The 24,077-nt window shown below is 40.0% G+C and overlaps 1 protein-coding gene across 1 annotated transcript in view; it reads right to left on the bottom strand.

The window, feature by feature from the left end:
- The window catches only part of FBXO3 (F-box protein 3), a 32,053-nt gene extending 11,446 nt beyond the window's left edge, over positions 1 to 20,607 (bottom strand). The window contains exons 1-6 of the mRNA XM_027072919.2: positions 20,464 to 20,607; positions 15,918 to 16,007; positions 13,892 to 14,055; positions 4,565 to 4,679; positions 2,585 to 2,789; positions 1,444 to 1,489 (exon numbers count right to left, since the gene is read on the bottom strand). Of these exons, the coding sequence (XP_026928720.1) occupies positions 1,444 to 1,489; positions 2,585 to 2,789; positions 4,565 to 4,679; positions 13,892 to 14,055; positions 15,918 to 16,007; positions 20,464 to 20,567 (724 nt within the window). The 5' untranslated portion in view covers positions 20,568 to 20,607. The remainder of the gene's footprint in view (positions 1 to 1,443; positions 1,490 to 2,584; positions 2,790 to 4,564; positions 4,680 to 13,891; positions 14,056 to 15,917; positions 16,008 to 20,463) is intronic.
- Positions 20,608 to 24,077: the final 3,470 nt, after the last annotated feature.

Here is a 24,077-nt window from a genome sequence, read left to right as displayed (position 1 = left end):
TAATTTACCAAACACCAAGAGATTCCATCTTGTGTTTTACCAAAAATTCCAAGAAAGTCAAACTTAGTTGAATCAAGATGTAATTTATATATTCCAAGGTAGTTTACTTTTTAAAGTAAGCCTATATCTTGGCGTCTCTTTGATAACACTGGGGTTTTATCAAGGCAGCTTAAAGGAAGCCACTTTCTTATCTCTCCTCCCAGCACTAACTTCTCACCCCATCTCTCCTCCCTCACTGCATCTCAAATCTTTTGCTTTGCTGCTCTCTTATTCCAGGAGAAATCCCAGCTACTAGAATACTATTCATCAGACCTTAGTACTCTGCTGTAGCAGTGGGGCCTTCCACACCATGTCAGACCAGCACCAAACTAAGAATAAGAAACTCACAGAGCTCAGCTGGTAGCTTACCTTAGAGTTCAGGAAGTCTTTAGTTTATAAATTAGTAGCACCACATTCTAAGAGCCATGGTGATCACCTCTGAAGGTATGTGCTATGCAAAGATGCCAAAGAGGGCAGTGAGAAGGGGCATACTCCCCAGAGGGCACTTAACTTGGAAACAACAGACTACAGGAATCAGGGGGAGCTAAAAGCTAGAGGCTAAGTTAAATAGTTTTTTTGTAACTTACCACGTAGGGATGAGAGTTTCTTGATATTGTGAAGCATATACCACAAATCCGTAATGTGTCACAGTGTGGAACAAATGGAGACTAATACTCTGTTGTTTGAGGTTCCAATTAGGAGATATAATTAAATGCAGACACCTCAGCCTCCAAGGCCCCTTTACTATTAATATATGGGGATGTGTAATATGTGCCTTTAAAAAGCAGAGTGGATAGTCAGGAAGCATCTCTTAAGGGAGGAAAATCTAAGCAAAACAAGATGGGATGAATAGCAAAGAGGTGAGCCACAACTGCATACAAACTGTATTGTTCTCAAAATCCTGTGAGAAATACCTTTGAAGGCCAAGAAAAACTAGTTGTGCCAAGGAGTTCAGCGAGCAGAGTTTACATTGGTTTCTGAAGACTGCTGTTGGGAGATCTCTAGTGTGACTCACCAGTATTTTACTGTAATTGGCCCCACAGACTTTATAGGTATAAGGTTGTTTTATCTATCGATATCTCTATGTATTAATATGATTGATGGAAAGTGCATGCGTGTATACATACACACATACTCATAGTAATTCTATTCATTTCACTGTTCTACAGCAGAGTCCCAGGAGTACAAGATTATACAGGGCATGGCTTTTTCCCAAATAGAAAAGAAATTCAAAGTACAAGGGCTACTCGAATGAGAGCCTAGATGCAGTACTTTCTAAACCAGCAAGCAGTAAGAAGGACAAGTGTAAACTGTCAGCTGATCAAGTAATTGGAAAATTTTTTACCAACTTCATTTTTTTGACAAGGAAGGAGAAAGGAAAAGGAAGACTGTTTTTTGTCCTACCTATGATAAACATGTCAATAGCAGCTGGATTCCGAGCCATTTGGTCCTAGGCAAGAAAAAGAATATTATAATCGAGAAAAATACATTTTACTTAATTTCTCATTGTTTGTTACCTGCATTTTTCCCTGAAGACAAGGAAAAATTGATAAAAATAACAAGTGCTCTAACCAACACTCGGACATTCCTTACACTTTTCAGTCCTGCTCTTATTAGGATTTCTATATTTAGGCCCTTTCTAGAAAGTCCTTAAAAGAGTGCCAGGCACTTCTCAATAACAGTTAAACCACTTATGTACTGCTATTACTGTTACAGTGAACTAAAAAAATTATCCTTTAGGTTAAGAAGTTAAGGTAAGAAGATATACAGCCTATTAAGACGGGGCTCTGGATTCAGAGTCAAGAGACCTGAACAATACTGAGAGACCAAGCCATCATCCTACAACCTTAGAGAGGTAGCAAGTCAAAAACGAGATAAAAGACATGAAAATGCTTAGGAAGAAATAAAAGCTATGAAAGCTCTTTAAATATTTTAAATGTTATATGGAGTCACGTCTCTGAGATACCTATGATTTTCTACTTTAAATTCTTCTAAGTTAAAAGTTCACATCTTAGCAAAAATGAAGCCAGAAGATCTACAACTACAAAATTACAAAGAACTGAAGAAGTAAGAATGAAACCAAACACCACACTGTCTGTGTTTATACTAAAATCATAACAAAAGCCTCCCAAAAAAAGTCATTATTTTTCAAGAACTCAAGCTATCTAATGAAGTGTTTAAAAAGTTTCTATTGCGCTCAGAACTTGAATCGATTGATGTTCAAAAGCTAAATTTTTTAAGTTGGAAATGTATATTACAATTACTTCAACAAAATCTCATTCGTTTTCCTTAAATTTGAATTACCTTAACACACATCACAGCCCTCCCTCTGTGCACAGTGGTTTGCATTGTTTATCCAATGTCTTCTGGCATTTCATTATGTCAGAATATTACGGCCAGATATTAGCCCTCTAATTAGATGGGTCTATAATTAAGTTGTATAATGCTCTATGTCATTCTACAGTTCTGAAAATTCCTAAGGCACACATTTATACACTTATCAGAACACATCTTACAGCCATATTTAAAAACACTCTCTACTTACTGGACATTGGTAGAAAACTTCATTTTTGTTTCGGCCCTCGGCAGCTTCCACTGCTATGTATTGACTCAAACCAGTATGTATGCAAAAAGTTAAAGGGAGACAGTATTTCAGTCCCTGTCTCTGCTGGAAGCCTCCAGCAGCCGTATCGACGTCTAACAAATCCTCAGAACGATAGTGATTGGACAGCGCCATACTTCCCAACAACCTAAGAACAGAGACTCAAAAATGTAATCAATTGCAGTGCCAAACAAACAGCTGTGCTTCATCCTTTTGATGAACGATGTTTACATCAACAGCTTTATTAGAACTGACGAATATGTCCATTCTAAAGCGGGAACACCAAAAACACCACAATTTCTTTACATTCAAACACTTGAGTGGAAAGATTCTGATCTAAATTAAAAGCTTAAGCGTCTAAAATGTCTTAAAGACCTTTTTAAAAGAAAAATCATTTTATTGCTTTCAAGACCATCTTGCCATAATATACTGATTTGCTAGTGTTTTGCTATACATGCGTGTATGACTATTTTAATGTTTGAAGGTGTAAATTCTGATAGTTTTATCTTACTACAACCTTTAGCTTACCCTAACCTACCAGACAATATCAGCGTAAACCAACCTAAGCCTTGCCCAAATTTTCATAAACTTTGGATGCATGGGGTCTAAACTGATCTCACTGCATATACATGAGAACATAGGTATTGGTCCTTGATAGAACCTTGATGGAAGGAATCCTTGATGATAGGATTCCTATCCTAAGTTTCACTATTTGCACTGAGGATAGATATAAATCCCTGTGTAGAAATTATGACCTGTTTGTCGTGTCAATTCTGGGAAACTCTTTTATTAAAGTTCTCTCCTATTTGCTCTTAAATTATGACAATTTTTAAATTTTTGTCAAGTTTCGGTTCAGTAGGGAAAAAAGACTAGGAAAAAACCAGCCAGTAATTTACACTTATTTAGTCCTAATTGCCCAATATTTGATTTCTGAATACTACCTTGTAATCTCAGTATGATCACCCTGTATTCACTCAACCCTGATCTAAATGGTAACAGAGTCTCATATGATTCTTCACACACAAAGACACATCACCTTCCACTAAGAACAATGTAAAGTTCTCCCTAAACTCTTAGGAGCATTTCATTAAATGCAACGTCTCTGAAATAGCTTAATTTTCACAAAAGAACAAAAAGATTAGACCCAAAGTATATAGTTTTTAATACTGTGAATGAATTCGACAGCTACTACTACATGGCCTGCTTTTGCCAAAGGTTCCATAATGAATACTTCCTCTTAAAAATAGGCCGTTTAATTATACGCTATGCCTGAATAGGACAAAACTATACTTTCTTTGGTGTATGTAGCTCTGAACAAATTATTGCGTTTTATATATATGGTACTCAGAATTTATATCAAGCTCTTCAAAACAATTTACCTGGGACAGAGACTTTAAGGGTTCTGAACAGTTTTAGTTAAAATATACTCACACACACACATCCACCCTATGTACTACAGTACCCACTCCAACCCCAATCAGACTTTGTTTTAGAAGCATAAAGATGCATTGATAGAAATATTGCTTGCATGAGACATATTTACTTTAGTAAAATCAAATTCAAGCTATAGGGTTTTTTTTTTTAAGATTTTTTTTAAGGTTTATTTATTTTTGAGAGAGAGAGCATGTGTCTGTGAGTGAGACACAGAATCTGAAGCAAGCTCTGGGCTCTGAGCTGTCAGCACAGACCTGGACTTGGGGCTTGAACCCACGAATTGTGAGATCATGACCTGAACCGAAGTCAGATGCTTAACCGACTGAGCCACCCAGGGGCCACGAGATTTTGTCTTTTGGATTCTTACAAAGAAGAAGAGGGAATTCCTGTACACCTTTAATCTGTCAAGAGCAAGTACAAATTGTTTTTATTTTCATTCTGGGAAATCATTTGTGTCATTAAAAATAATCCAAATGGCAAACATCTTACCCAGGAACCACTAACTTCTGCCCATTGTGGATACGATATGAACATCGATAATCATCAGGAAGCTTGCAACCAATCTGAGCTTCCACTGCATCTAGGTCTTCCTCTCGAGCGCCCTCTGCAAATACACAAAAAAGCAAATTATGAAGAAACAATAATCCTTATATCTAAGGACAAACACAACCTTCCTCTAGCCAGTGGGACAATCATAGAGCAAGTGAATTCTGTCCAAATTGTACTGCTGAAATATAGGGAAATTAGATGGAAAATTCAGAACAACAATATATCACTTTGGATTGACTGACATTTGAAGCACTGAGAAAGAAACTCCTCAGTTTCCCCTCAACAGGGAAAACACTGGCACTCCGTAAAATATGGAAAGGTAGGCAGCAGGGGGATCCACAGTAATTTTTTTTGCATTATGCTGCAAACTTTAGGATATATCTCATTTTTCTTAATCTAACACACTCACTCTTCTCTACTAAAAAAAGCCTCTCCAGTTTGGAGAACCTCTCCAGTTCTCCAAACTGATGTTGTTCAAGAGTCTTAACATAGTCTCTCAATGAGAAATACAGGGCATAGGTGGGTATAAGTTCATGCTGTGGGGAAGCCATTAACTTAAACCCAATTTTGCATGTTTGTAAGCTTGCCATATATTCCAGCTTCAAAAAGCTGGAAGTGATTACCAATACCAAGAGAAGGGATTCACTTCCAGCAATGGCTCACCAGGTTGTTGGAGCAAACTTCTTGCTGAGAACCAGGAAAATGCAACTTGAAAATTGGTTTCAGGGCTTTTGCAGAACCTCAAAGACAGTGAGGACGGGGGAGAGGAGAGTCAGAAGAACAGGGAAACTGAGAGCTCAGCAGGGTCTTTGGAGCAACCTTGTCTTAGAGGCAAGTGCCAAGTCTAAAAGCAAACATGTGGCTGAGAAGCTGAGCAAGGCTTTTGGCAGCAACACTGAGAGAATTTTCCAAAATTGATGAAAACACCAAACCACAGATTCAAGAAGCGCTTCAGCCAGTGGAGAACAGTTATAAAGAAAATCATATCTAGACTCATTATTGGGAAACAGCTGAAAATCAGAGACAAAGAGAAATCTTAAAAAGCAGCCAAAGGGGGAAAGTCAGACAGTCCCCTTCAAAGGTATAACAATCAGACTGACAGCTACATTCTCAACAGAAACAATAGAAGCCAGAAGAATGGTATCTTCAAAGTGCTGAAAAAAATAACTGTTGACTAAAATTCTATACCCACTGAATATATATATTTCAAAAGTGTAGGTGAAAGAAATACATTTTTAGATGAAAAACAATCTGAAAAATTCAGGAGTAGGGGTCTCTCCTTTAACAAATTACTAAAAATGGGGTGCCTGGGTGGCTCAGTCAGTTGGGCATCTGACTTTGGCTCAGGTCACGATCTTACAATTGGTCAGTTCATGAGTTTGAGCCCTGGAGCTGATAGCTCAGCATAGAGCTGTGCCTCCCTCTCTCCCTGCCCCTCCCCCATTCATGCTCCGTGGCTCTGTCTCTCAAAAATAAAAAAATATTAAAATAAATAAACAGAAATTTTTAAAAATTAAAACAAAATACTAAAAGGAATTCTTCAGGTAGAAGACAAATGATCCCAAATGAAAGCATGAAGATGCAGGAAGAAATGAAGAGCAATGAGAAAAGGTAGATATGGAGGTAAGTCTAAAATGAAATTGAACTGAATATATAAAATAATAATAATAATCTTTTCAGGGATAGAAAATATGTTCAAAATTAAAATCACAAAAACTGTAACACAAGAGGCAGGAGGGAGATAATTGGAGTTAAAGTAGTCTAAGGTTCTTGTATTGTCCAGGAAGTGGTAAAAATACTAATTTACAATAGATTTTAATTAAATCAGAGGTGCATACTTTAATCTCTAGGGTAATTGCTAAAAAAGTTATATAAGAAAAGGACGTACAGAATAAAACATAATTAAGAAGAATAGAAAAAAAGGAACATCTGTTCAGGAGCACAAATAAAAAACAATTAGGAACATGGCATATATTTAAATCCAAATACAGTAATAATTACATTAAGTATAAATAAACTAAATAATCTAATAAATAAAAGAGTGACAGAAACAAAACAAAACACAATCATATACAAGAGAAACATCTTAGAGATGTAGATACAGAAAAGAAAGTTAAAATAGCTCTACCAAAATCACACAAAATAGACTTTCAGGCACACAGCATTATCAGAAGTAACAGAAGGCTTTTTGTAATGGCAAAAAGGTTAAACTGACTACACAAATATTATAATGCTAATTTTGTGTAACTAATAACACAGCTTCAAAATGTATTTTTTAAAATAACAGAACTAAAATTGAAAAAAGATATATCCACAACCACAGTTATTAGTTTTCTATTGCTGTGCTATTAGCAGCTGAAACCGCATTCATTTACTGTCCCACAATTTCTGTAGGTAAGAAGTCTGGGCATGACTAAATTGGATCCTCCGCACAGGTCCCACTGGCTGAAATCACTGTGTCAACTCCGGCTGCTATGCATCTTAGGTTATGCATCTTATGCTTGAAGTCCTCTTCCAACTTCACTGGTTATGGTCAGAATTCATTTCCTTGCAGTTGCAGGACTGTGGCCCTCAGCTCCCAGAAGCCACCTGCCATTCCCTATCACATGGCCCTCATCACAACATGCTGGTTTACTTACTCAAAGCCAATACGAAATACCCATGCTTCAAATCTCTCTGCCTTCTGGAAGGGCCCAGTTCCTTTTAAGGGCTCACCTGTTTAGGTAAGGCCTGCTCCGGATAATTTTAATTTTGATTAACAATTAACTCAAATTCGACTAATTTGGGACCTTAATTAAATCTGCAAAGCCCATTCACCTTTGTCACATATTACCTAAAAACAGGACTGAAATCAATTATCTCCAGCACCACTCACACTCAAAGGGAGGCTATTATCATACCAGGCATGTACAGCAGGGGTGAGTCTTTGGAGCTCTCTCAGAATTCTGCCTACCACACTGAGAAATTTTAACATACCCCTCTCAGTAACTAATAGAACAAGTAGACAAAAAGAAAAAAGAAAATAAAATCAGTAAGAGTGCAAAAGATTTAAACAAAATTAACAATTTTTGCCTAATTATATATACAGTACTGAATCCAACAATCGCAAAATATACATTCTTTTCAAGAGTCCATGGAACATTTACCAAGACAGAGTATATGCTGGACCAGAGAACAAAGCACAACAAATTTCAAATGACTGAAATCAGAGTATATTCTCTGATCCAGTGGAATTAAAATATAAATTATATTAAGAAGATTACTTTTAAAAAAAACTCAAATATTTGGAAATCAAGCAATACGTTTCTATCTAATCTGTGGCTCAAAGAAGAAATCAAAAGAAATCAGAAAATATTTTGAATCTCACGTAAATTAAAATACAACATATTAAAACTTATGAGATGAAGCTAAAGCCATGCTTAAAGGGAAATCTGTAACAAATGCATCTGAAGAAAACAAGAAAGCCTAAAAATTTATGATCTAATCACCTCAGGTAAAGGAAAAAGCCACAGTAAACTCAGAAAGAAATCAGAGAAATTAATGAAATAATAGAAAATGAATATAGAGAGGATTGACAAAGGCTAAAGTCAGTTCTTCGAAAAAACTATTAAGGTTAACTCTGATCAAGAATAACAGAAAAAGCACAAATAATATCAGAAACGGAAAGGTGAAATCACTACAGATACAACAGCAAGCATCATACAGGTAAAAGGATATTATAAAAACCTTTACAGCAGTAAATTAGAACATGTAAATGAAGTGGACAATTTCCTAGAAATATACTCAAAACTGACATAAGAATAAGTAGAAAATCTGAATAGTCCTCTATCTAATAAAGAAATTGCATCTGTAACTTAAAACCTTCCCACAGTGAAAACTCCAGGACTGAATGGCTTCGCTGGTGCATTCCACTAACAATTTAAGCAAGACAGACTACCAAGCTTATATAAACTTTTCCAGAGAACAGAAAAAGAAGCAACAGTTTCCAACTTGGCTGGCCTTTTTATAAGGCCAGCATCATCTTGATACCAAACCTGACAAGAACATTGCAAGAAGGAAAAATTACAGGCCAAAGTCTCTCATGAACATGGATGTAAAAACCCCAATCAAATACTAGCAAATCAAATCCAACATATGAAAAGGATATTACAGCCAAAGTATGTTTATTCCAGAAATACAAAGTTGGTTTAATATTCAGAAAATCAATGAATGCAATTCAGCACATTAACAGAATGAAGTAGGAAAATCATGTGATAATCAGAAGGCTGGAAAGTCATTTGACAAAAACTCAAGTATCCACACAAAGACAGGGGGGCCTGGGTTGGTTAAGCAGCTGCCTTTGGCTCAGGTCATGATCTCACAGTTCGTGGGTTCGAGCCCCACATGGGGCTCTGTGCTGAGAGCTCAGAGCCTGGAGCCAGCTTGGTATTCTGTGTGTGTCTCTCTCTCTGCCTCTCCCCCGCTCATCCTCTGTCTGTCTGTCCTCTCTCTCAAAAATGAATAAACATTAAAAAAAATTTTTAAGCAGGAAGACAAAAATAGGGGCGCCTAGGTGGCTCATTTGGTTAAGCATCTGACCCTTCATTTTGGTTCAAGTCATGATCTCAAGATTTGTGAGTTCAAGCCCCATGTCAGGATCTACACTGACAGTGTGGAGTCTGCTTGGGATTCTCTGTCTCCCTCTCTCTTTCTCTCAAAAATAAATAAACATTTAAAAAATATTTTTTAAAGTTTATTTATTTTTGAGAGGGAGAGAGAGACAGAGTGAGAGTGGGGGAGGGGACAGAGAGAGAGGGAAACACAGAATCCCAAGCAGGCTCTAGGCTCTGAGCTGTCAGCACAGAGCCTGTTGTGGGGCTTGAACTCACAAACCGTGAGATCATGACCTGAGCTGAAGTCAGGCACTTAACCAACTGAGCCACCCAGGCACCCCTCAAAAACAAATAAACTTTAAAATAAAAAATAAAACACAAAGACAAAAGTAAAAAAAAAAAAAAAATCTCTCCACAAACTAGGATCAGAAGAGACTTTCTTCAATGTGATAAAGAATAGCTACAAAAAACCTACAGCAAACATCATCTTTAAAGGAGAAATGTTGAAAGCTTTCCCTCTGTGATCAGAAAGATAAGGACGCTCACTCTCAGCATTTCTATCCAACATCACACCAAAGGCCTTAGCCAGTGCAGTAAAACAGGAAAAAGAAATGAATGACGTGAAGACTGGAAAGCTAGAAGTAAAAGTGTCATTATTCAATATCCTTAGGGAAATGTAAATTAAAATCACCACTACATACCCACTAGAAAGGCAAAAAAAAAAAAAAAAGAATGACAATGTTAAAGTGCTGGTAGGACTGTAAAGTTTTAGAACCACTTTGGAAAATTACTAGTATCTTCTGAAGTTTAACATAAGCATACTCCACAAGCCAGGAAACCCAATCCTCGATATTTACTTGATAGAAATATGCTCATATGTACACCAAAAATTATCTGTAACATTATTTATAATAGCCCCAAACTAGAAATAACCCAATATCCATCGACAGTAGAATGAATCTATAAATTAGAGCCTACCCATGTAATGGCAGACTATAGTGCAACAAAAATGAACAAGCTACTCTTACACACAACACAGTTGAATCTCACAGACAAAATAGAAATAATTCACATAAAATATAGACTTAATCGTGCAATTTATATAAAGTTCAAAAAGAGAAAACTATTCAGTGGCGCTAGCAATCAGGATAGCAATTACCTCTGAGAAAGATGGGGTGGGGGTGGGGCTCTAGGTACAGAAAATCATTCTACTTCTTGACCTGGAGGGTGTTACAATGGTCATGTTTATGTTGTGATAATTTATCAAGTTGTACACTTATGATCCACACGCATTTCTGTATGTTAGTTAACATTACCAGTGATGGCGTGTGGATGATAATCTTTCTAAACACCCATTACCCCAATCTAATCATAAGTAATTCTTCAGACAAAGCTGTTTTCAGAAACATTCTACAAAATACCTGACCAATACTCCTTCAGACTATCAAGATCATGAAAGACAAGGGAAGACAGAGAAATTGCCACAGACCAGAAGACACTAAGGAGACATGACAATTAGAGGCAGTGTGGTATTCTGGATTGAATTCCAGAATCAAATTCCATATTAATGGAAACTGTGGTGAAATCCGAATGAAACCTGGAGTTTAGTTAATAGTTACATACCAATGAAGACTTTAGTTTTGACAAATGTCCCGTAGGGAGATACACTAGGGGAAACTGAAACTGGGTGAAGTGTGTACAAGAACTCTCTGTACTAGCTTTGCAACTTACTGCAATCTACAATTATTCCAAAATAAAAAGTTTATTTAAAAAAAAAAAAGTTTAGTACAGAAGAAAACATGACTAGTTGCCTGAACCAGAAATTGAGAGGAAGGAAACTAATATTGGTATAGTTAGTGCTACATGTTGGACATTTAACATATAACCTTAAGAAAATAAGAATTTCTTGAAGAAGAGATAGCTGGACAGAAAAAAGTAAAACAATGACAACAAGAGAGAAATATAAGGAAATACATGTTTACAATACAGTAAAATCAAGGTTGAGAGGGACATCTTCCTATAGTAGAATTTGGGCCACAACCAGACCAGGCTCAAATCTCAGCTCTACCACCCACGAGCTGTGTGATCTCTGGCAAGTAATTTCACCTCTTTAATCCATTTCATCTGCCAAATGGGGAATAATACTACCTGCCTGAGAGAATTATAGTGAGGATTAAATAAGCTTCCTGTGTTTAATATAGTGCTTTCCTGGCACTCAATAAATGTTCATGTACTTCCGTTGCTCCTTAGACTACTTGTATGAAAAAGCAGGGAAAAGGTTACCGGGAGCCAAGAAACCTCCACTGAAATTCTACCTCTGTCACTTACTAGTTATGGGACCTTGTGTAAATCACCTAAACTCTCTGAGCCTGTCCCTGCACCTGTAAAACAAGGGAACTGGTATAAATCGGGGACTGACAAATTACAACCTGCAGCCCAAATCCCAGCCTGCAGCCTGTTTCTGTAAATGAAGTTTTCTTGGAACACTGCCTCGCCCCTTTGTCTATATATTATCTATGGTTGCTTCCCCACAAATACAGTAGAGTTGAATAGTTGTGACAGAGACCATCTATCTCTCAAAGACTAAAATATTTACTATCTGGTCATTTAAAGAAAAAGTTTGCCAACCTCTGGTCTAAATGGTCTCAAAGGCCCCTTTCAAATCTGAAGTTCTAAGCCCACATGTAAGTAAATATGGAATCTGAAGACACATGTTATATACCATTAGATAGATTGGTACAAGATATATTAATATACCATAATTTCAAGGTACTCTGTAAAACTTTCCCCAAGCTCGATGCCTATTTGCTTTCCAAGTTTCCTTTCTATCTGCCATCTCCATAACCTTGAGATTGAGTCAGGGACTGTCGCCGCTGAGGTGAGTAGCTAGTTCCTGATTCAGTCCTACAACTCATAGGCCTGGCACCCTTAGAATCCCCAGCATTCCAGATATCAAACAGCTTTTACCCCATTCCTCAGGGCAAAACCCCCAGACAACTGGCACCTGGGAGAGAAACAGGGGCATCAAGGAAGTCTCTGACAACCTCACCTCTAACCATTAGGTACAGAGCAGTGAGCAGCGAACCTGGGAATGCCAAATGGGAGTCCTCCCAACCCCCCAAAAAAAGGAAGAAAAAAAAAAAGAAAAACAAAAAAAGAAGCTGCTCTCTATCTTTAGTTTCTTCGTTTCTTGGTAGCTCTGTGACTAAAAGGAGAACCATGCTTATATTCTCATGTTCCGAACATGCTAGTATTGGACTTGCTCTCTAAGAGTCCTAAGACACTCTGGACAAAATAGGATAGGTCCTCTCTCCTATCAGTTATTGAGACCATAGCTCTGGGGTCAGCTCTATATATTCAAATCCTGGCTCTGCGGCCTTTTGTTTTGTGACAGCAAACAACTTACTTGGCTTTTTATATCTTAGGTAGTTCACCTATATAATAATTATCTATCTCATAAGATTTGGGTACATTAAATGGAATAATATAAAACAATTAGCTTAGTGTCTTGATTTGTGTTTAATACAAAATAATAGCTATTACAAACCCTTACCTATTTTACTTATATTCTGAAATACCTATTTTCGGAATGACCTTCCTCTTGAAATTATTTAACCCCACATACCAAGTAGATATTGGTCATATTGTTCTTTTCTTCCAAGACCAAAAAGCCACTGAAGATATTAATCAAGGATACTTTCCTTCAAAGCTCTACTCTCCCTGCCAAATCAATCTTTCCTCTAGCTCCTAGGAACTCAGTTTGAAGTACCTGGTCATACAATCATGGTTTGTATGAAATTCATGTTTGCATGGGAAGTTACAGTGGAAATACGGAATGTAAAAGGAAGGCTGTTTCTAAAGAGACCTTAGTTCAAAAGGAATACATGTGAGAAGAACTGATTCCAATTACAGCTCAGCTCAGCTCAGCAAAGCCAAAACATGTTTTATATTCCTTTCAGTGGAGAAATCTGAAAAAACTTGGAGACTAAAGCAGGTAAGTAGCAATATATCTGCAACCTATTTATATACTTTCCTGGGCATAAATTAGCAAATCAAATGAATGGGAAAGAGCTTGTTAATATCTCTTCCCAGAGATGGACAATAATAGAAAGAACACAAATTCTGGGGTCAAATAGACCTCAGTTCAAATCTTAGTTTTAACTGTTCTGTAAATGTCAAAATAGGGATGAAAGGTTTCCTTATTTTAGTATGCTCCTCTCACACTCTTAAAGACCCAGGTCTTTAATACTTGATCTTTCTAAATCATTAGACTATCAAACAACAATTTACTTGCACTAAAAATAAGAAAGAGGGTTTATACAGCAGGCAGTTTTTCAATTAAAAAACAAATCCTTTGAAAGAAATCACAATAGTTATCCTCAAGCAATCTTCCTATTAGTGAGTTTATTATAAAATATAAGGATACAAGGAGTTCAGCTTTCCCTTCTAATAAATAATCACATGGGTCCCCAGGCACTCAAAAATGGGACAAGCAGTAAAGCAAGAGTCCTTTTAGTAATATAGGCTTCCTATTTTCTTGGCCAAATATGAATGGTGAATTACAGATAATGTTGGTGAATTACAGAGTAGCATAGATGATAAGAAAACCAAAGTTATTTAACCTATTTATACTACAGTTACTAGATGAAGAAGGGAGACCCTGCATTCCCAGTACCTTTCAGAGACAAAACCATCCGAGGACATCTGGGCTCCAAATATTTCTTGAGATCATCCCAGGCCTTTTTAATAGCAGCATAATGGTCAATGTATCTTCCTACATCAGAGTAAGTATCTATGAAGAGAGATTTCCAACACTGATTCTTCTGTGTTTTCTCTTCCCTAAACAGATTTTAAAAAATGAGATTAAAAATCTTTTGAAATGAAATTAAACACTTACCAACATGCTTTATTGGGAATTTGTGCTTACCTCTCCCTTCCTTTTCATTTATTTTAGCTACAAATGAAGACTAGATAGCAAAAGTGATACATACATCAAAAAATTCTACAGGAGTTATTGCTGGCAGGGTGGGATTATGAGTCACTTATTGTCTTATTTCTACTTATTCTTTCCCCTAAGTTTTCCCCTATGTCCTTAATGAAACACAATGTGAATAGTATATAAGGTATGAATTTCAACTTACTCCTTAAAACATCACAATTATAAAGTTTTAAAGCATATTATGTAGTTGTTTTACTTTAGAAAACATTTAGAATTTAATGACATAACGATACTAATACAATTTACCTACACTGGGTTACCCAGAAAATCACGTAGCATTCAAAGTAATCACATGATTCCATCTCTCATTTGGTACAATTCCACATACATTTATTGAGTGTCTACTCAGCCATGGAGGACATTAAAAATGAGGCTTATTTTCTGCCCTCAAATAATGTATATTCTAATCAGGGGGAAAGAACGAAGTGTAAACTTAAGAGTCAGAAGTGGCACAGGATAAGGCAGTCACAAAGGGCCTTCCGGTATCATGCTAACGAGGTTGGACCTTATCCTGTAGGGAACGGAGAGCTACTGAAGGGTTTTAACAGGGGAGCTGAAAGAGAGAATTGTGGTTGTGGTTTGGGAGGTGTGTAAACTTGAGGCACAAGAGATGAGTCAGGAGGGTTGTGAGGAGTTCTGGTAAGAGATGATGAACTGACCTAAAACGGGCAGCTAGATGAAATGAGAAAAAAGATTCAAGAAATACAGAGAGGCTAAAATCAGAAAGGGCTTGGTAATTGAATGAATGTAGAAACAGAAAGAGAGGAGATCTAGGATGATGCCTGTTTCTGGCTTGGAAGGCCCAGGTGGATGGTACCACCATGAAGATGAGGAATGCAGGAGAATCGGGTTTAGGGATGGTGAAAACAACGATTCAGGTGTTGTTTGGGGGGTGGGGGGAGACAGGGGTTGGAAGGAAAATAATGTACATAAAAATTATCAAAACCATACAGTACCAACGAACTTATGAAAAACTAGTCTCCTATTCTAAGTCCAACCCTTCAAAGGAAACTTTAGTTACTTCTGGAAGTTATAAGTCTAAACATTTATGCCTCTAGTCTTGATCTATCGATTTTATATCTATCTACTGATACCCCAAAGAAAAAGATCAGTTCAGACAATACTTAAAATTTCCTCTTCCCCATTCTTCCTCCTCCCAGGGTTTGATAGCCTATTATTTTTAGTTCTACTGAGTAACTTGCAGCTTTAAATAACATACTTAGACCTTTACTTCTTGCTTTGCCAACTTGCCAGGACTTGATTCCCTCAATCTAAGAAATAGATATTGACAACCCTACCTTTTCTTTTGTCTTTCCCAACGCCACCTTCTGTCAACTACACTTTCATTCTGTCAAGGTTATTAACATTTACTGAACTCAGAAAACCCTTGTGGGTCATCCAATGGAAAAGGTCCAGCAGGCGGTTGTGATCTCCGTGGGGATGTCAGGGATGGACATTCAGGTTTGGGAGTTAGGAGCACACAGGCAGCCACTATAAACGGCAACATGCATGCAGAATTCATAGAGGAGAAGAGCAGTGGCCCAAGGATAGAAGCTTAGAGAACACCAGCATTTACTGGGAGGCACAAGGAGAACAATCAAAGGAGATAAAGAGAGAAGGGTTAGAGAGGAAGATGCAGACAGACTAGTGTTACAGAAGCCAAGGGATGGATTTCAGAAATACATATTTCCTGAATACTCACTCAGATATCAGCCAGTATTTTTTGCAATGTCTTCTCCACAGCGGATCATGACTTGATAGCTGGCTAAGCCTTCGACTGACATAGCAACAACTGGCAGTAACCAGATTCAAGGTTAGTATGAAAGAAAATAAGAAAACAGTTTAGAAATAAAGATAAAAGTACTCAATGTTGTTTTATTTTATTCCTTTTACGTTTCTTATTTCCCACTTTCCACCCTTATAATTGCAAAACAGTATTTTCTAAAACCTGTTCAGCATGTTAGCTACTATAATTACCTTGTGAGTGGTGAAATCTTAACTATTTGAGTTCACAAATAAACCCCCCAAACCTCTACAACTATAGTTTTCATATGAAAGTCTATAAAACATATAAACTTTTGGAGTTGTTAATTTCAAATCAAAGAGTTTTCATGCACTTATTATGGGGACAGTACTTCTACATACAGGAAGAAATGTTATTCAGATGTAAACAAAAAAGAAATGTTAGGATTTGCAAGACATTTGATATTAAATACATAAGCCTTTTGTCTTTTTTGTTCCAATTTTTTCTTAAAGGAAAGAAATATTGCAGCCAAAACCAATTTTAATTATAGCAACTATTGGAAAGCCCATCTCTAAAATATGTCAGAATCATTATAGTTCTGATTCAGTATCCATAGTGATCCAAGTTAGTATCAGCTGCTCAAAAACATGGAATATTAGAGATAAATAATTTTCTTATTATATAGAGACTTCTAATACAATAGTGCTCCAGTCCTATAAAGCCTACCCTACTTAATTAATTTGCAAAAAGAATGAACCTAGGATTAGGAAAATGGATTTCGGTCCTTTCAGAAGATGAATCACAGGTTGTAGAAAAGCCGATATTCAAAGATCTCAGCTGCGCAATAGGTAATCTATTAAGGGAATCTTAAATTACATGGGGCTTGTCAAAGCCATGACTGGGGCATGTGAGAAACCAACTGATGGTAAATAATACAATAGCCTTTGTTCAATTTTCAGATTTTACACAAACATCATCCTGATCCTTTTCTTCCAAGCTCAGGAGGTGCCCAAACTAATATTTGCAAACATAGGAATCCCTCCAGTTTTGTGAATTTGCAGTTCATTCCTTCTTTTCTTGATCCTTCTCTCTCTACTGTCCCAAGAGGTAAACAACATAAAAGAATCTCTGGAATAAGCACCAAAGGTGATTTTGATGTATGTGAAGGATGAGAAATACTGTTCTAGACATTCTGACTCTGTTGGCTTGGGGTAAGATCTGTATCTCAAGCATGTGTATGTTTAAAAAGTGTCACATGTTGGGGCCCCTGGGTGGCTTAGTCCATTGAACTAGGCTCAGCTCATCATCTCACAGTACGTGAGATCAAGCCCGCATCGGAGCCTGCTTGGGATTCTCGCTCTCCCTATCTCTCTGCCCCTCCCCTGCTTGTACTCTCTCTCTCTCTCAAAATAAACTTAAAAAAAAGTGTCACATATAATTCTGATACACAGTGAGGGTTAAGAATGAATAGTACACAATAAATCATCGGGAAGAGATCCACATCGTGCAGCTAATATTACACAATGATCCCAACAGACTACCCCAATCCAACACCATCCAGTTCAGTAAATATGTATCTAAAACTTTGGAGCTCAGCAATAGGCAAGACACTTGGCAAAGTGGGGCTGTATAGTGCAGGAAAGAAGTTGTAGTACACTGGAAACTTTTTTGTAAATAAAATGTGATGTTTGTGACAGTTAACTTTATGTGTCAACTTGCCTGCGCCAAGGGATAGACACCCAGATAGCTGGTTAAACATTTCTGTGTGTGTGTGTGTGTGTGTGTGTGTGTCTGTGTGTGTGTGTGTGTGTGTGTGTGTATAGATGTTCTGGAAAGGATTAGCATTTGAAATGGTGGACAATGTGGGTGGGCATCATCTAATCCATTGAGGGCCTGAAGAGAACAAAAAGGTTCTTCTCTAAAGCATTTAAAATAAAATCTGATCCCCTCATCTTGGCTCACAGGGTCCTGCATGATCTCACCAGTCTCTTCTCAAGCCATTCTGCCTGTGAGTCACTCCCTAACTCCCACAACACCATTCTAGCACCTCCAACAGGCTATGTTATTGTCCAATCAGCTTCTGAACACACTGTTCCCTCTGCCAGGACTGCTCTATGCCATCCTTCATATACGACAACTCCTTGCAATGTGAACTGATCATCCCTCCCTCCCATTCCTTCACAGAGGAACTGGTTTATTTCCTTCATAGCAAACAGCATCTCTTGTAATTATGCACTTTGTTTTCCCATCTTGCCCACACAACTGTAAAACTTCGTAAGAGAGGCCTCTCTGTCTTGTTCACTGTTATATCCCCAACATTTAACTGGCTGGCACACAGCAGACACTGAAAAAGAATCTACTGAATAAATGAAGAATACTAAGATAAACAAACAGTCTTTACCTTTTGAGAATTTTTTAAAATGTTTATTTATTTATTTTAAGGAGAGACAGTGAGAGAGAGAGAGAGAGAGAGAGAGAGAGAGAACATGAGGGAGGGGCAGAGAGGATCCCAAGCGGGCTTGGAGCTGTCAACATAGAGCCTGACCCTGGGCTCAAACTCCACTGGAACTCACGGCTGTGAGATCATGACCTGCGTGGAAATCAAGAATCAGATGCTTAACTGACTGAGCTCCCCAGGCACCCCAAGACAGTCTTTACTTTTAAGAAGGGCACAAATCTAGGGGTGCCTGGGGGGCTCAGTGGGTTGAGCGTCCAACTCTTGATTTCGGCTCAGGTCATGCTCATGATCCCAGGGTTGTGGGATCGAGCCCCACGACAGGCTAGAGCTATGCTGAGCATGGAGCCTGCTTGAGATTCTTTCTTTCTTCCCCTCTGGCCCTCCTCCCACTCGTTCCCTCTTTCTAAAAAAAATAAAATTTAAATTAAAAAAAAAAGCACACAATCTATCTGGTATGGCAAATAAACTCTGCAAAAGAAAGAAGAAGGTAGAGGAATCAGGAGAGAGGGTCTTAAAGAAATTCCATCTTGCCAGGTTGAGAAAAGGCAAGCAAGGCTTCCAGGCACGGTCAAGAGCTTAAGCCACTGAACAAAAAAACAACAAGTGTGCAGTATGCTGGCAGAGGTCTGATTTGGCTAGAGTGGTTTGTGCCAAATTGATAAGGACCATAAATGCTCCCAGAAGTTTAGGTTATAGTCTGTAAATAAACAAGAAGTATCATAGGTTAAGGAGAATGACAGCCAGATCTGTCTTAGAAAAATCACTCTGGCAGCAATGTGTGTGTGTGTGTCTTAGATTTCTAAGAGGCTATATAGCAACAAAATATTGCAGATGAAAACAGTTTGCTCCTGGAACAGCCTTTTCCAAAGAAAAGACAAACGTTATTTCTCTGCTTTAAGTACCAGCCTGGGTAGAGAAAAATTTATTTTCTTGAAAAACAAAGTTACAGGCACTAATGTAGATAGCAGCCAGAAACTGGAGTTATCCCTCTCTCGCCACATAGCTAGGCAAGCCAACAATTATTATTAATAAATCCAAGAATGCTGTATTTCTAAAAGAATTTCTGATAACACAGGGCGCAATAATCAAATGGTTAGAATCCAGTTGGTAATACAAAAAAACAAATCAAAACAAAACAAAACGAATCTTGCCTACCCATCCTTAAGAGGGCGATTTTGCCTCCTCTGCAAATATATATGGTGGCACAAGAAAGACAGAGCCATGCCACCAGCTGTCAAGGGTGTAAACAACGCCATTTCTTCCACCATCCCTGACAGTCCCGAGCGCAGAAGGAACTGGGCACTTAACCACCCTTACCAGCAACCGGTGTTTATTTTTGGAACGGATGCTGGTAATGTGGGAAACCCAAAGCGTACAGGGGAGAAGACGGTCACCTGTATCACACCACCGGAAGTCACTACCAAAACACAAAATCCAACATGCAACCGTGAGGAGGAAAGCTGGCAGCAAAACAATTATCAAGCATAGATGTCCGAAAGTGAGCCCTGCTAGATATTATGGTACCACGGAAGTCGCACCTGGGGGCGGGTCAGAGGGTCGCCTGGCTCCTTCCCTCCGGCGCCCCACCTGCCCACTACTGCGTCCCAGTCCGCAGGCCCTGGTCCAAGCAGAAAAGAGCACTTGGCCTGGACAGGGGCTTTTCCAAAGCATCCAGGGCTGGGCCAGATCGGGCCGAAACCAGCGGGGCGGGCGGCGGGTACTGGGCACTGAGGTTGGCGGGGCAGCAGCGGGGAGCAATACCTCCCCGATCTTACAACTGGGCCTCGCCGAGGCCTGGGAGAGAGGACTCTCGTCGCTCCTCAGGCCTGGGCCCTGGACGGGAGGAAGATCTAAAGGCGGGGCCCTTTCCGCCCCCGTCTCGCCCAGGCCCTGGGGTGGCTCTGCAGGATCAGGGCTGCCCTGGCGTCACCTTCTGGCTGACGCGGGAGTCCAGGTCCGGTCGGCTAGCCGGGCCTCCGTCCCTCCTGCCTCACTGCCTTCCCCTGCCCCGTGACCCCACCCCTGCCATGCGCGTCGTCCCATTACTTGATTAGGTCCCGGTAGTCCAAGAAGGATAAGATGAGGAGCAGGGGATCGGTCGGCAGCGATTCTAGGGTCAGCGGTGCCGACTGGGTCTCCATCGCCGCCATCTTGCCTGGCCCGGTGCAGGCCTGGCCCCGCCCCGGTCCCGCCCAGACCCCGCCCCCCGCCGCCACCGCCCGAGCCGCTCCCCAGCCGCTGGTACAGGTTTGTTATGTAACCGCCAGGACAGCCCCGCCCACAGGGCGGATCGAAGGGGCGGCTCCCGGTAAGGCTCCACCCCCGCCCCGTGGGCCCCAGGCCAGTGCAGTAGGACCCGCTGCTTCGCGGATCCCGGCTCCGCTACGGTGCGCGAGCTCTGCAGGCTGTTCTTCTATTCCCCGTGACATCTCCCGCACTCTCTCCTCCCACTCCAGTCCCTAAACTTGCCCACCCCGGACCCCTTTCAGCCTTTGTTCCCAAAGACTTTTGTCTGCCTGGCTCTCTCTAGCCCTCCCGCCCCCGTATGTGAAATTTTACACCCGGTATCCTCGGAGACAGGCCCCAAATCTCACCCTAAGTCCTCTCCGCCCTTGACCCCCAAATCCTTCGCTCCTCTTACTTTTCCAACCTAGAAACTTCGTTTTTCCAGTCAGCCTCCCTCGCCCCGCGTGTCCCTAGCACACAACAGGGCGGCTCTGAGCCTTGTCCATTCAGTAGGCGCAGAGTTGGGAAATTAGCCAGAGGTGCCAGGCTCCTCCCGAATTGGGGAAATGATTGTTGAGGGCATTATTTTAACCACCTCCCCAAGTTAAAGGTGCACAGGTACTGGATCTAAAGGTCAGACGCTTTCACTTAATTTGGTCGTCAAGGTTATTCAGCCTATTAGGGCAATGCAAAGTGTGTACTAAATGGATCTCCCCCCGCCCCGCCAAGGTTTAATCTCAGCAATGTTAAGTATCCTGGGTGTGAAGGGATGAGCCAAAACCGCTAGTGGGCGTAATTGAGGCATGGCGGTTGCCCACTGTTAGCTTCGCCAAGGTGGTACAAAAGTGCTGGTGGGAGAAGTGAATATACACTTACCTGAATCCTTCTTTTCCCTTGCTTTTCCAAAGGCAGTATGGTGTAAGGGACTTCGAGGAGTCCAGTGAGACCTGGGGATCACGAATCTGTCATTTACTTTACTAGAATTGAGCTGGTGGACTAGCTAACCATGCCTAAATTCTGTGAGCTTCTGGACTCATCTCTAAAATCTATCCCTCCCCTAAAGTGGTTTATGGATGGAAATGAAGTTTTGTTTGTGTTAAGTGCCTGACTAGATAGTCACTAAATGTTAACTTCCGAAGCCTATGCATACATCCATTACTAAGTTTTCCAAACTCTTCCATATCCTGGAGAAGGTTTCCTCCTAGCTATGTGGAAAAGTAGAAATAAGTCCACCATCCAACCCAAACCACTCCATTTCCTCAATTCACCACACCATTAATGTTTTATATTTATGAATTTTCTAATATTTATAACTCCTCTCCCCCATCCACAGTGTATTAATCATGTTTTTTAATTTTCTGTATGTTATGACATACATAAAAATCTTGCTGTCAGAGGACAGACTGTCCTCCTAGGGCTAGCTAGTTCTTACAGGGAGCAAATAACTTGGTTGGGAGCACGCCTCTCATATGCAAGCCAACCCCTCCTTTACCTAACTCTCACACACCAAGCCAATATTTCCCCTGCCCTAAATCATCCGAGGGCCAGGTACCAGGCAACTAGAGCCCAGGCCCACCATGTATTGTTCAGACTAGCCGGTCCTAAGCTGCTTACTCTTCCTTGCCCTGCCTTTCCTGGAAACCCCAATAAAGTCCCTGGCCTAACCTTTCCCCTTGCTCCTGCTTCTGCATCCCGAGTAAACCAGATGCTTCCACTGTGGCCCTACATGATGTGGTATGCCCCCTTCTCCAGTGAAATGTAGTAAAAATCTTTCAATGGCATTGGCCTTGCCATGTTGTCACTCACCTCCATACGTTAAAATCCCACTGATACAAATGAGACCCTCACCTAGGAAGAAAACACAAAAACTAATACAAAGGAAACTCTGCTCACCTCTCTGTACTTCCAAACTATTTATGCACATATTTAGGGCATTTTGAGAGTTGGATTCAGGCCAGCTGTTCCCTATTTGTCTCTCTTACCAGACTGTAAGCTCTCAGTCTTTTTCATCCTTGTGACTCCAGGGCCTAGCATGACATTCAACAAGTAGAAAGTTTAAATTTAGGTTGAGCAGATGAAGACAGAGCAATCATTGCTATTTGCCATGGAACCATACCTAAGTGTAGATACAGGTACATGCTTATTTTGATTTGATTCTAATTCATGCTTGTCTCTATTTCTCCCTCAGATAAGCAATTTAACTTGTTTTAAGTCCAAAAGCTGGGACGGGGAGTTTTAAGTGCAATGCATTTGCTTCTGCTGCCCTATTGTATTTTCCTTTCCTTTCCTTTGGACTTGCTCCAGTTATGACCAAATGAGAAGACCAGAAGTATGATGTTACCTTACTACCATGGTCGGGATTAAGGTGAGATGAGACAGGTACTCACCTGGGAGACAAAATTGAAGGGAGTGCCAAAAAACCCCCAAAACCTCAATAATCAAAATAAGTCATATTTTAATGCAGTATTTAAAAAAAATGAATGCAAAAATCTATAGTGAACAAAACAGCAAAATTTTAAGTAAAAACTGGATTCCCACAGTGCTGTTCAAGCTATATTGGAGTGAAAGGCAAGGAAAAAATGTACAGCTAAATACATGTTTTCATGTCTTTTTTAAATGATTATTTTTCCCCCAGAAGGTCAGAAGGGGCGCTCAGGTGAAGGACCAGCTTCTCCCAGGTGGTGGGGTTCAGAACTCCTGCTATCTCCCCTAGACCCTCTATCTCAGGCTGCAGAGCTGTGCCACTGTCGCATCTTGGAGACCGCCATCAGGTTGCCGGCCCTCTTGTCCAACAGCCTGTGCCTTCTGGGGAGGTGGTTTCAACCCGGGCCCCAATTTCCTCCCCGACATGGTATGAAGTCAGTAGAGGAGGTTGGGGGAGCAGTGGAGGTGCGCAAGGCCAGGAGAGCCTGTTCCTGGGCTGTGGCTTTCTGTTACCACCTCCCTCCCAAATACCTCCAATAATGGCTGGAGAAGAGGTAGGAATAGGGAGGCAGGACTTGACTATTTGGGTCCCCTGGACTAAGATTGAGGGCGAGGGCTCCAGAGCCTGTGTGCCTGGGTGGGAGAAACAGTTCTTCCAAGTCTGCTAATTGCTTTGGATGCTATTCTTTAAAGGGCACAGAAGGATTTCACTAAAATAGTATTTACTTGCCATTAATATTCCTGTGGTAAATCACAGAAAGCACAAGGTTCTGAAAAAAGAGTTCATATGTGGAAGTTTTTAAAAAAGGTTTCTCTGCTCTCTCAGGGAGTGATGATGCTTGAGAAATAAATACGCTTACGTGTTCTCTTGAGAACCCCAGTGTCACTTTGGCCTATGGTGTATGGTTTTTAGAGCACAACGCCTTACCTGGAGATAATTACGTTGTAGTATCATCAGCTTCCAGGTTCCCATCCGCTATTCCAGCAAGTCCCTCAGACGTTCATTCATA

The sequence above is a fragment of the Acinonyx jubatus genome, chromosome D1 (genome assembly GCF_027475565.1).
Source record: "Acinonyx jubatus isolate Ajub_Pintada_27869175 chromosome D1, VMU_Ajub_asm_v1.0, whole genome shotgun sequence".
In the NCBI taxonomy this organism is placed as follows: Eukaryota; Metazoa; Chordata; class Mammalia; order Carnivora; family Felidae; genus Acinonyx; species Acinonyx jubatus.
The sequence above is the reverse complement of the archived record's forward strand: the minus strand, read 5'-3'. Positions and strand labels throughout refer to the sequence as shown.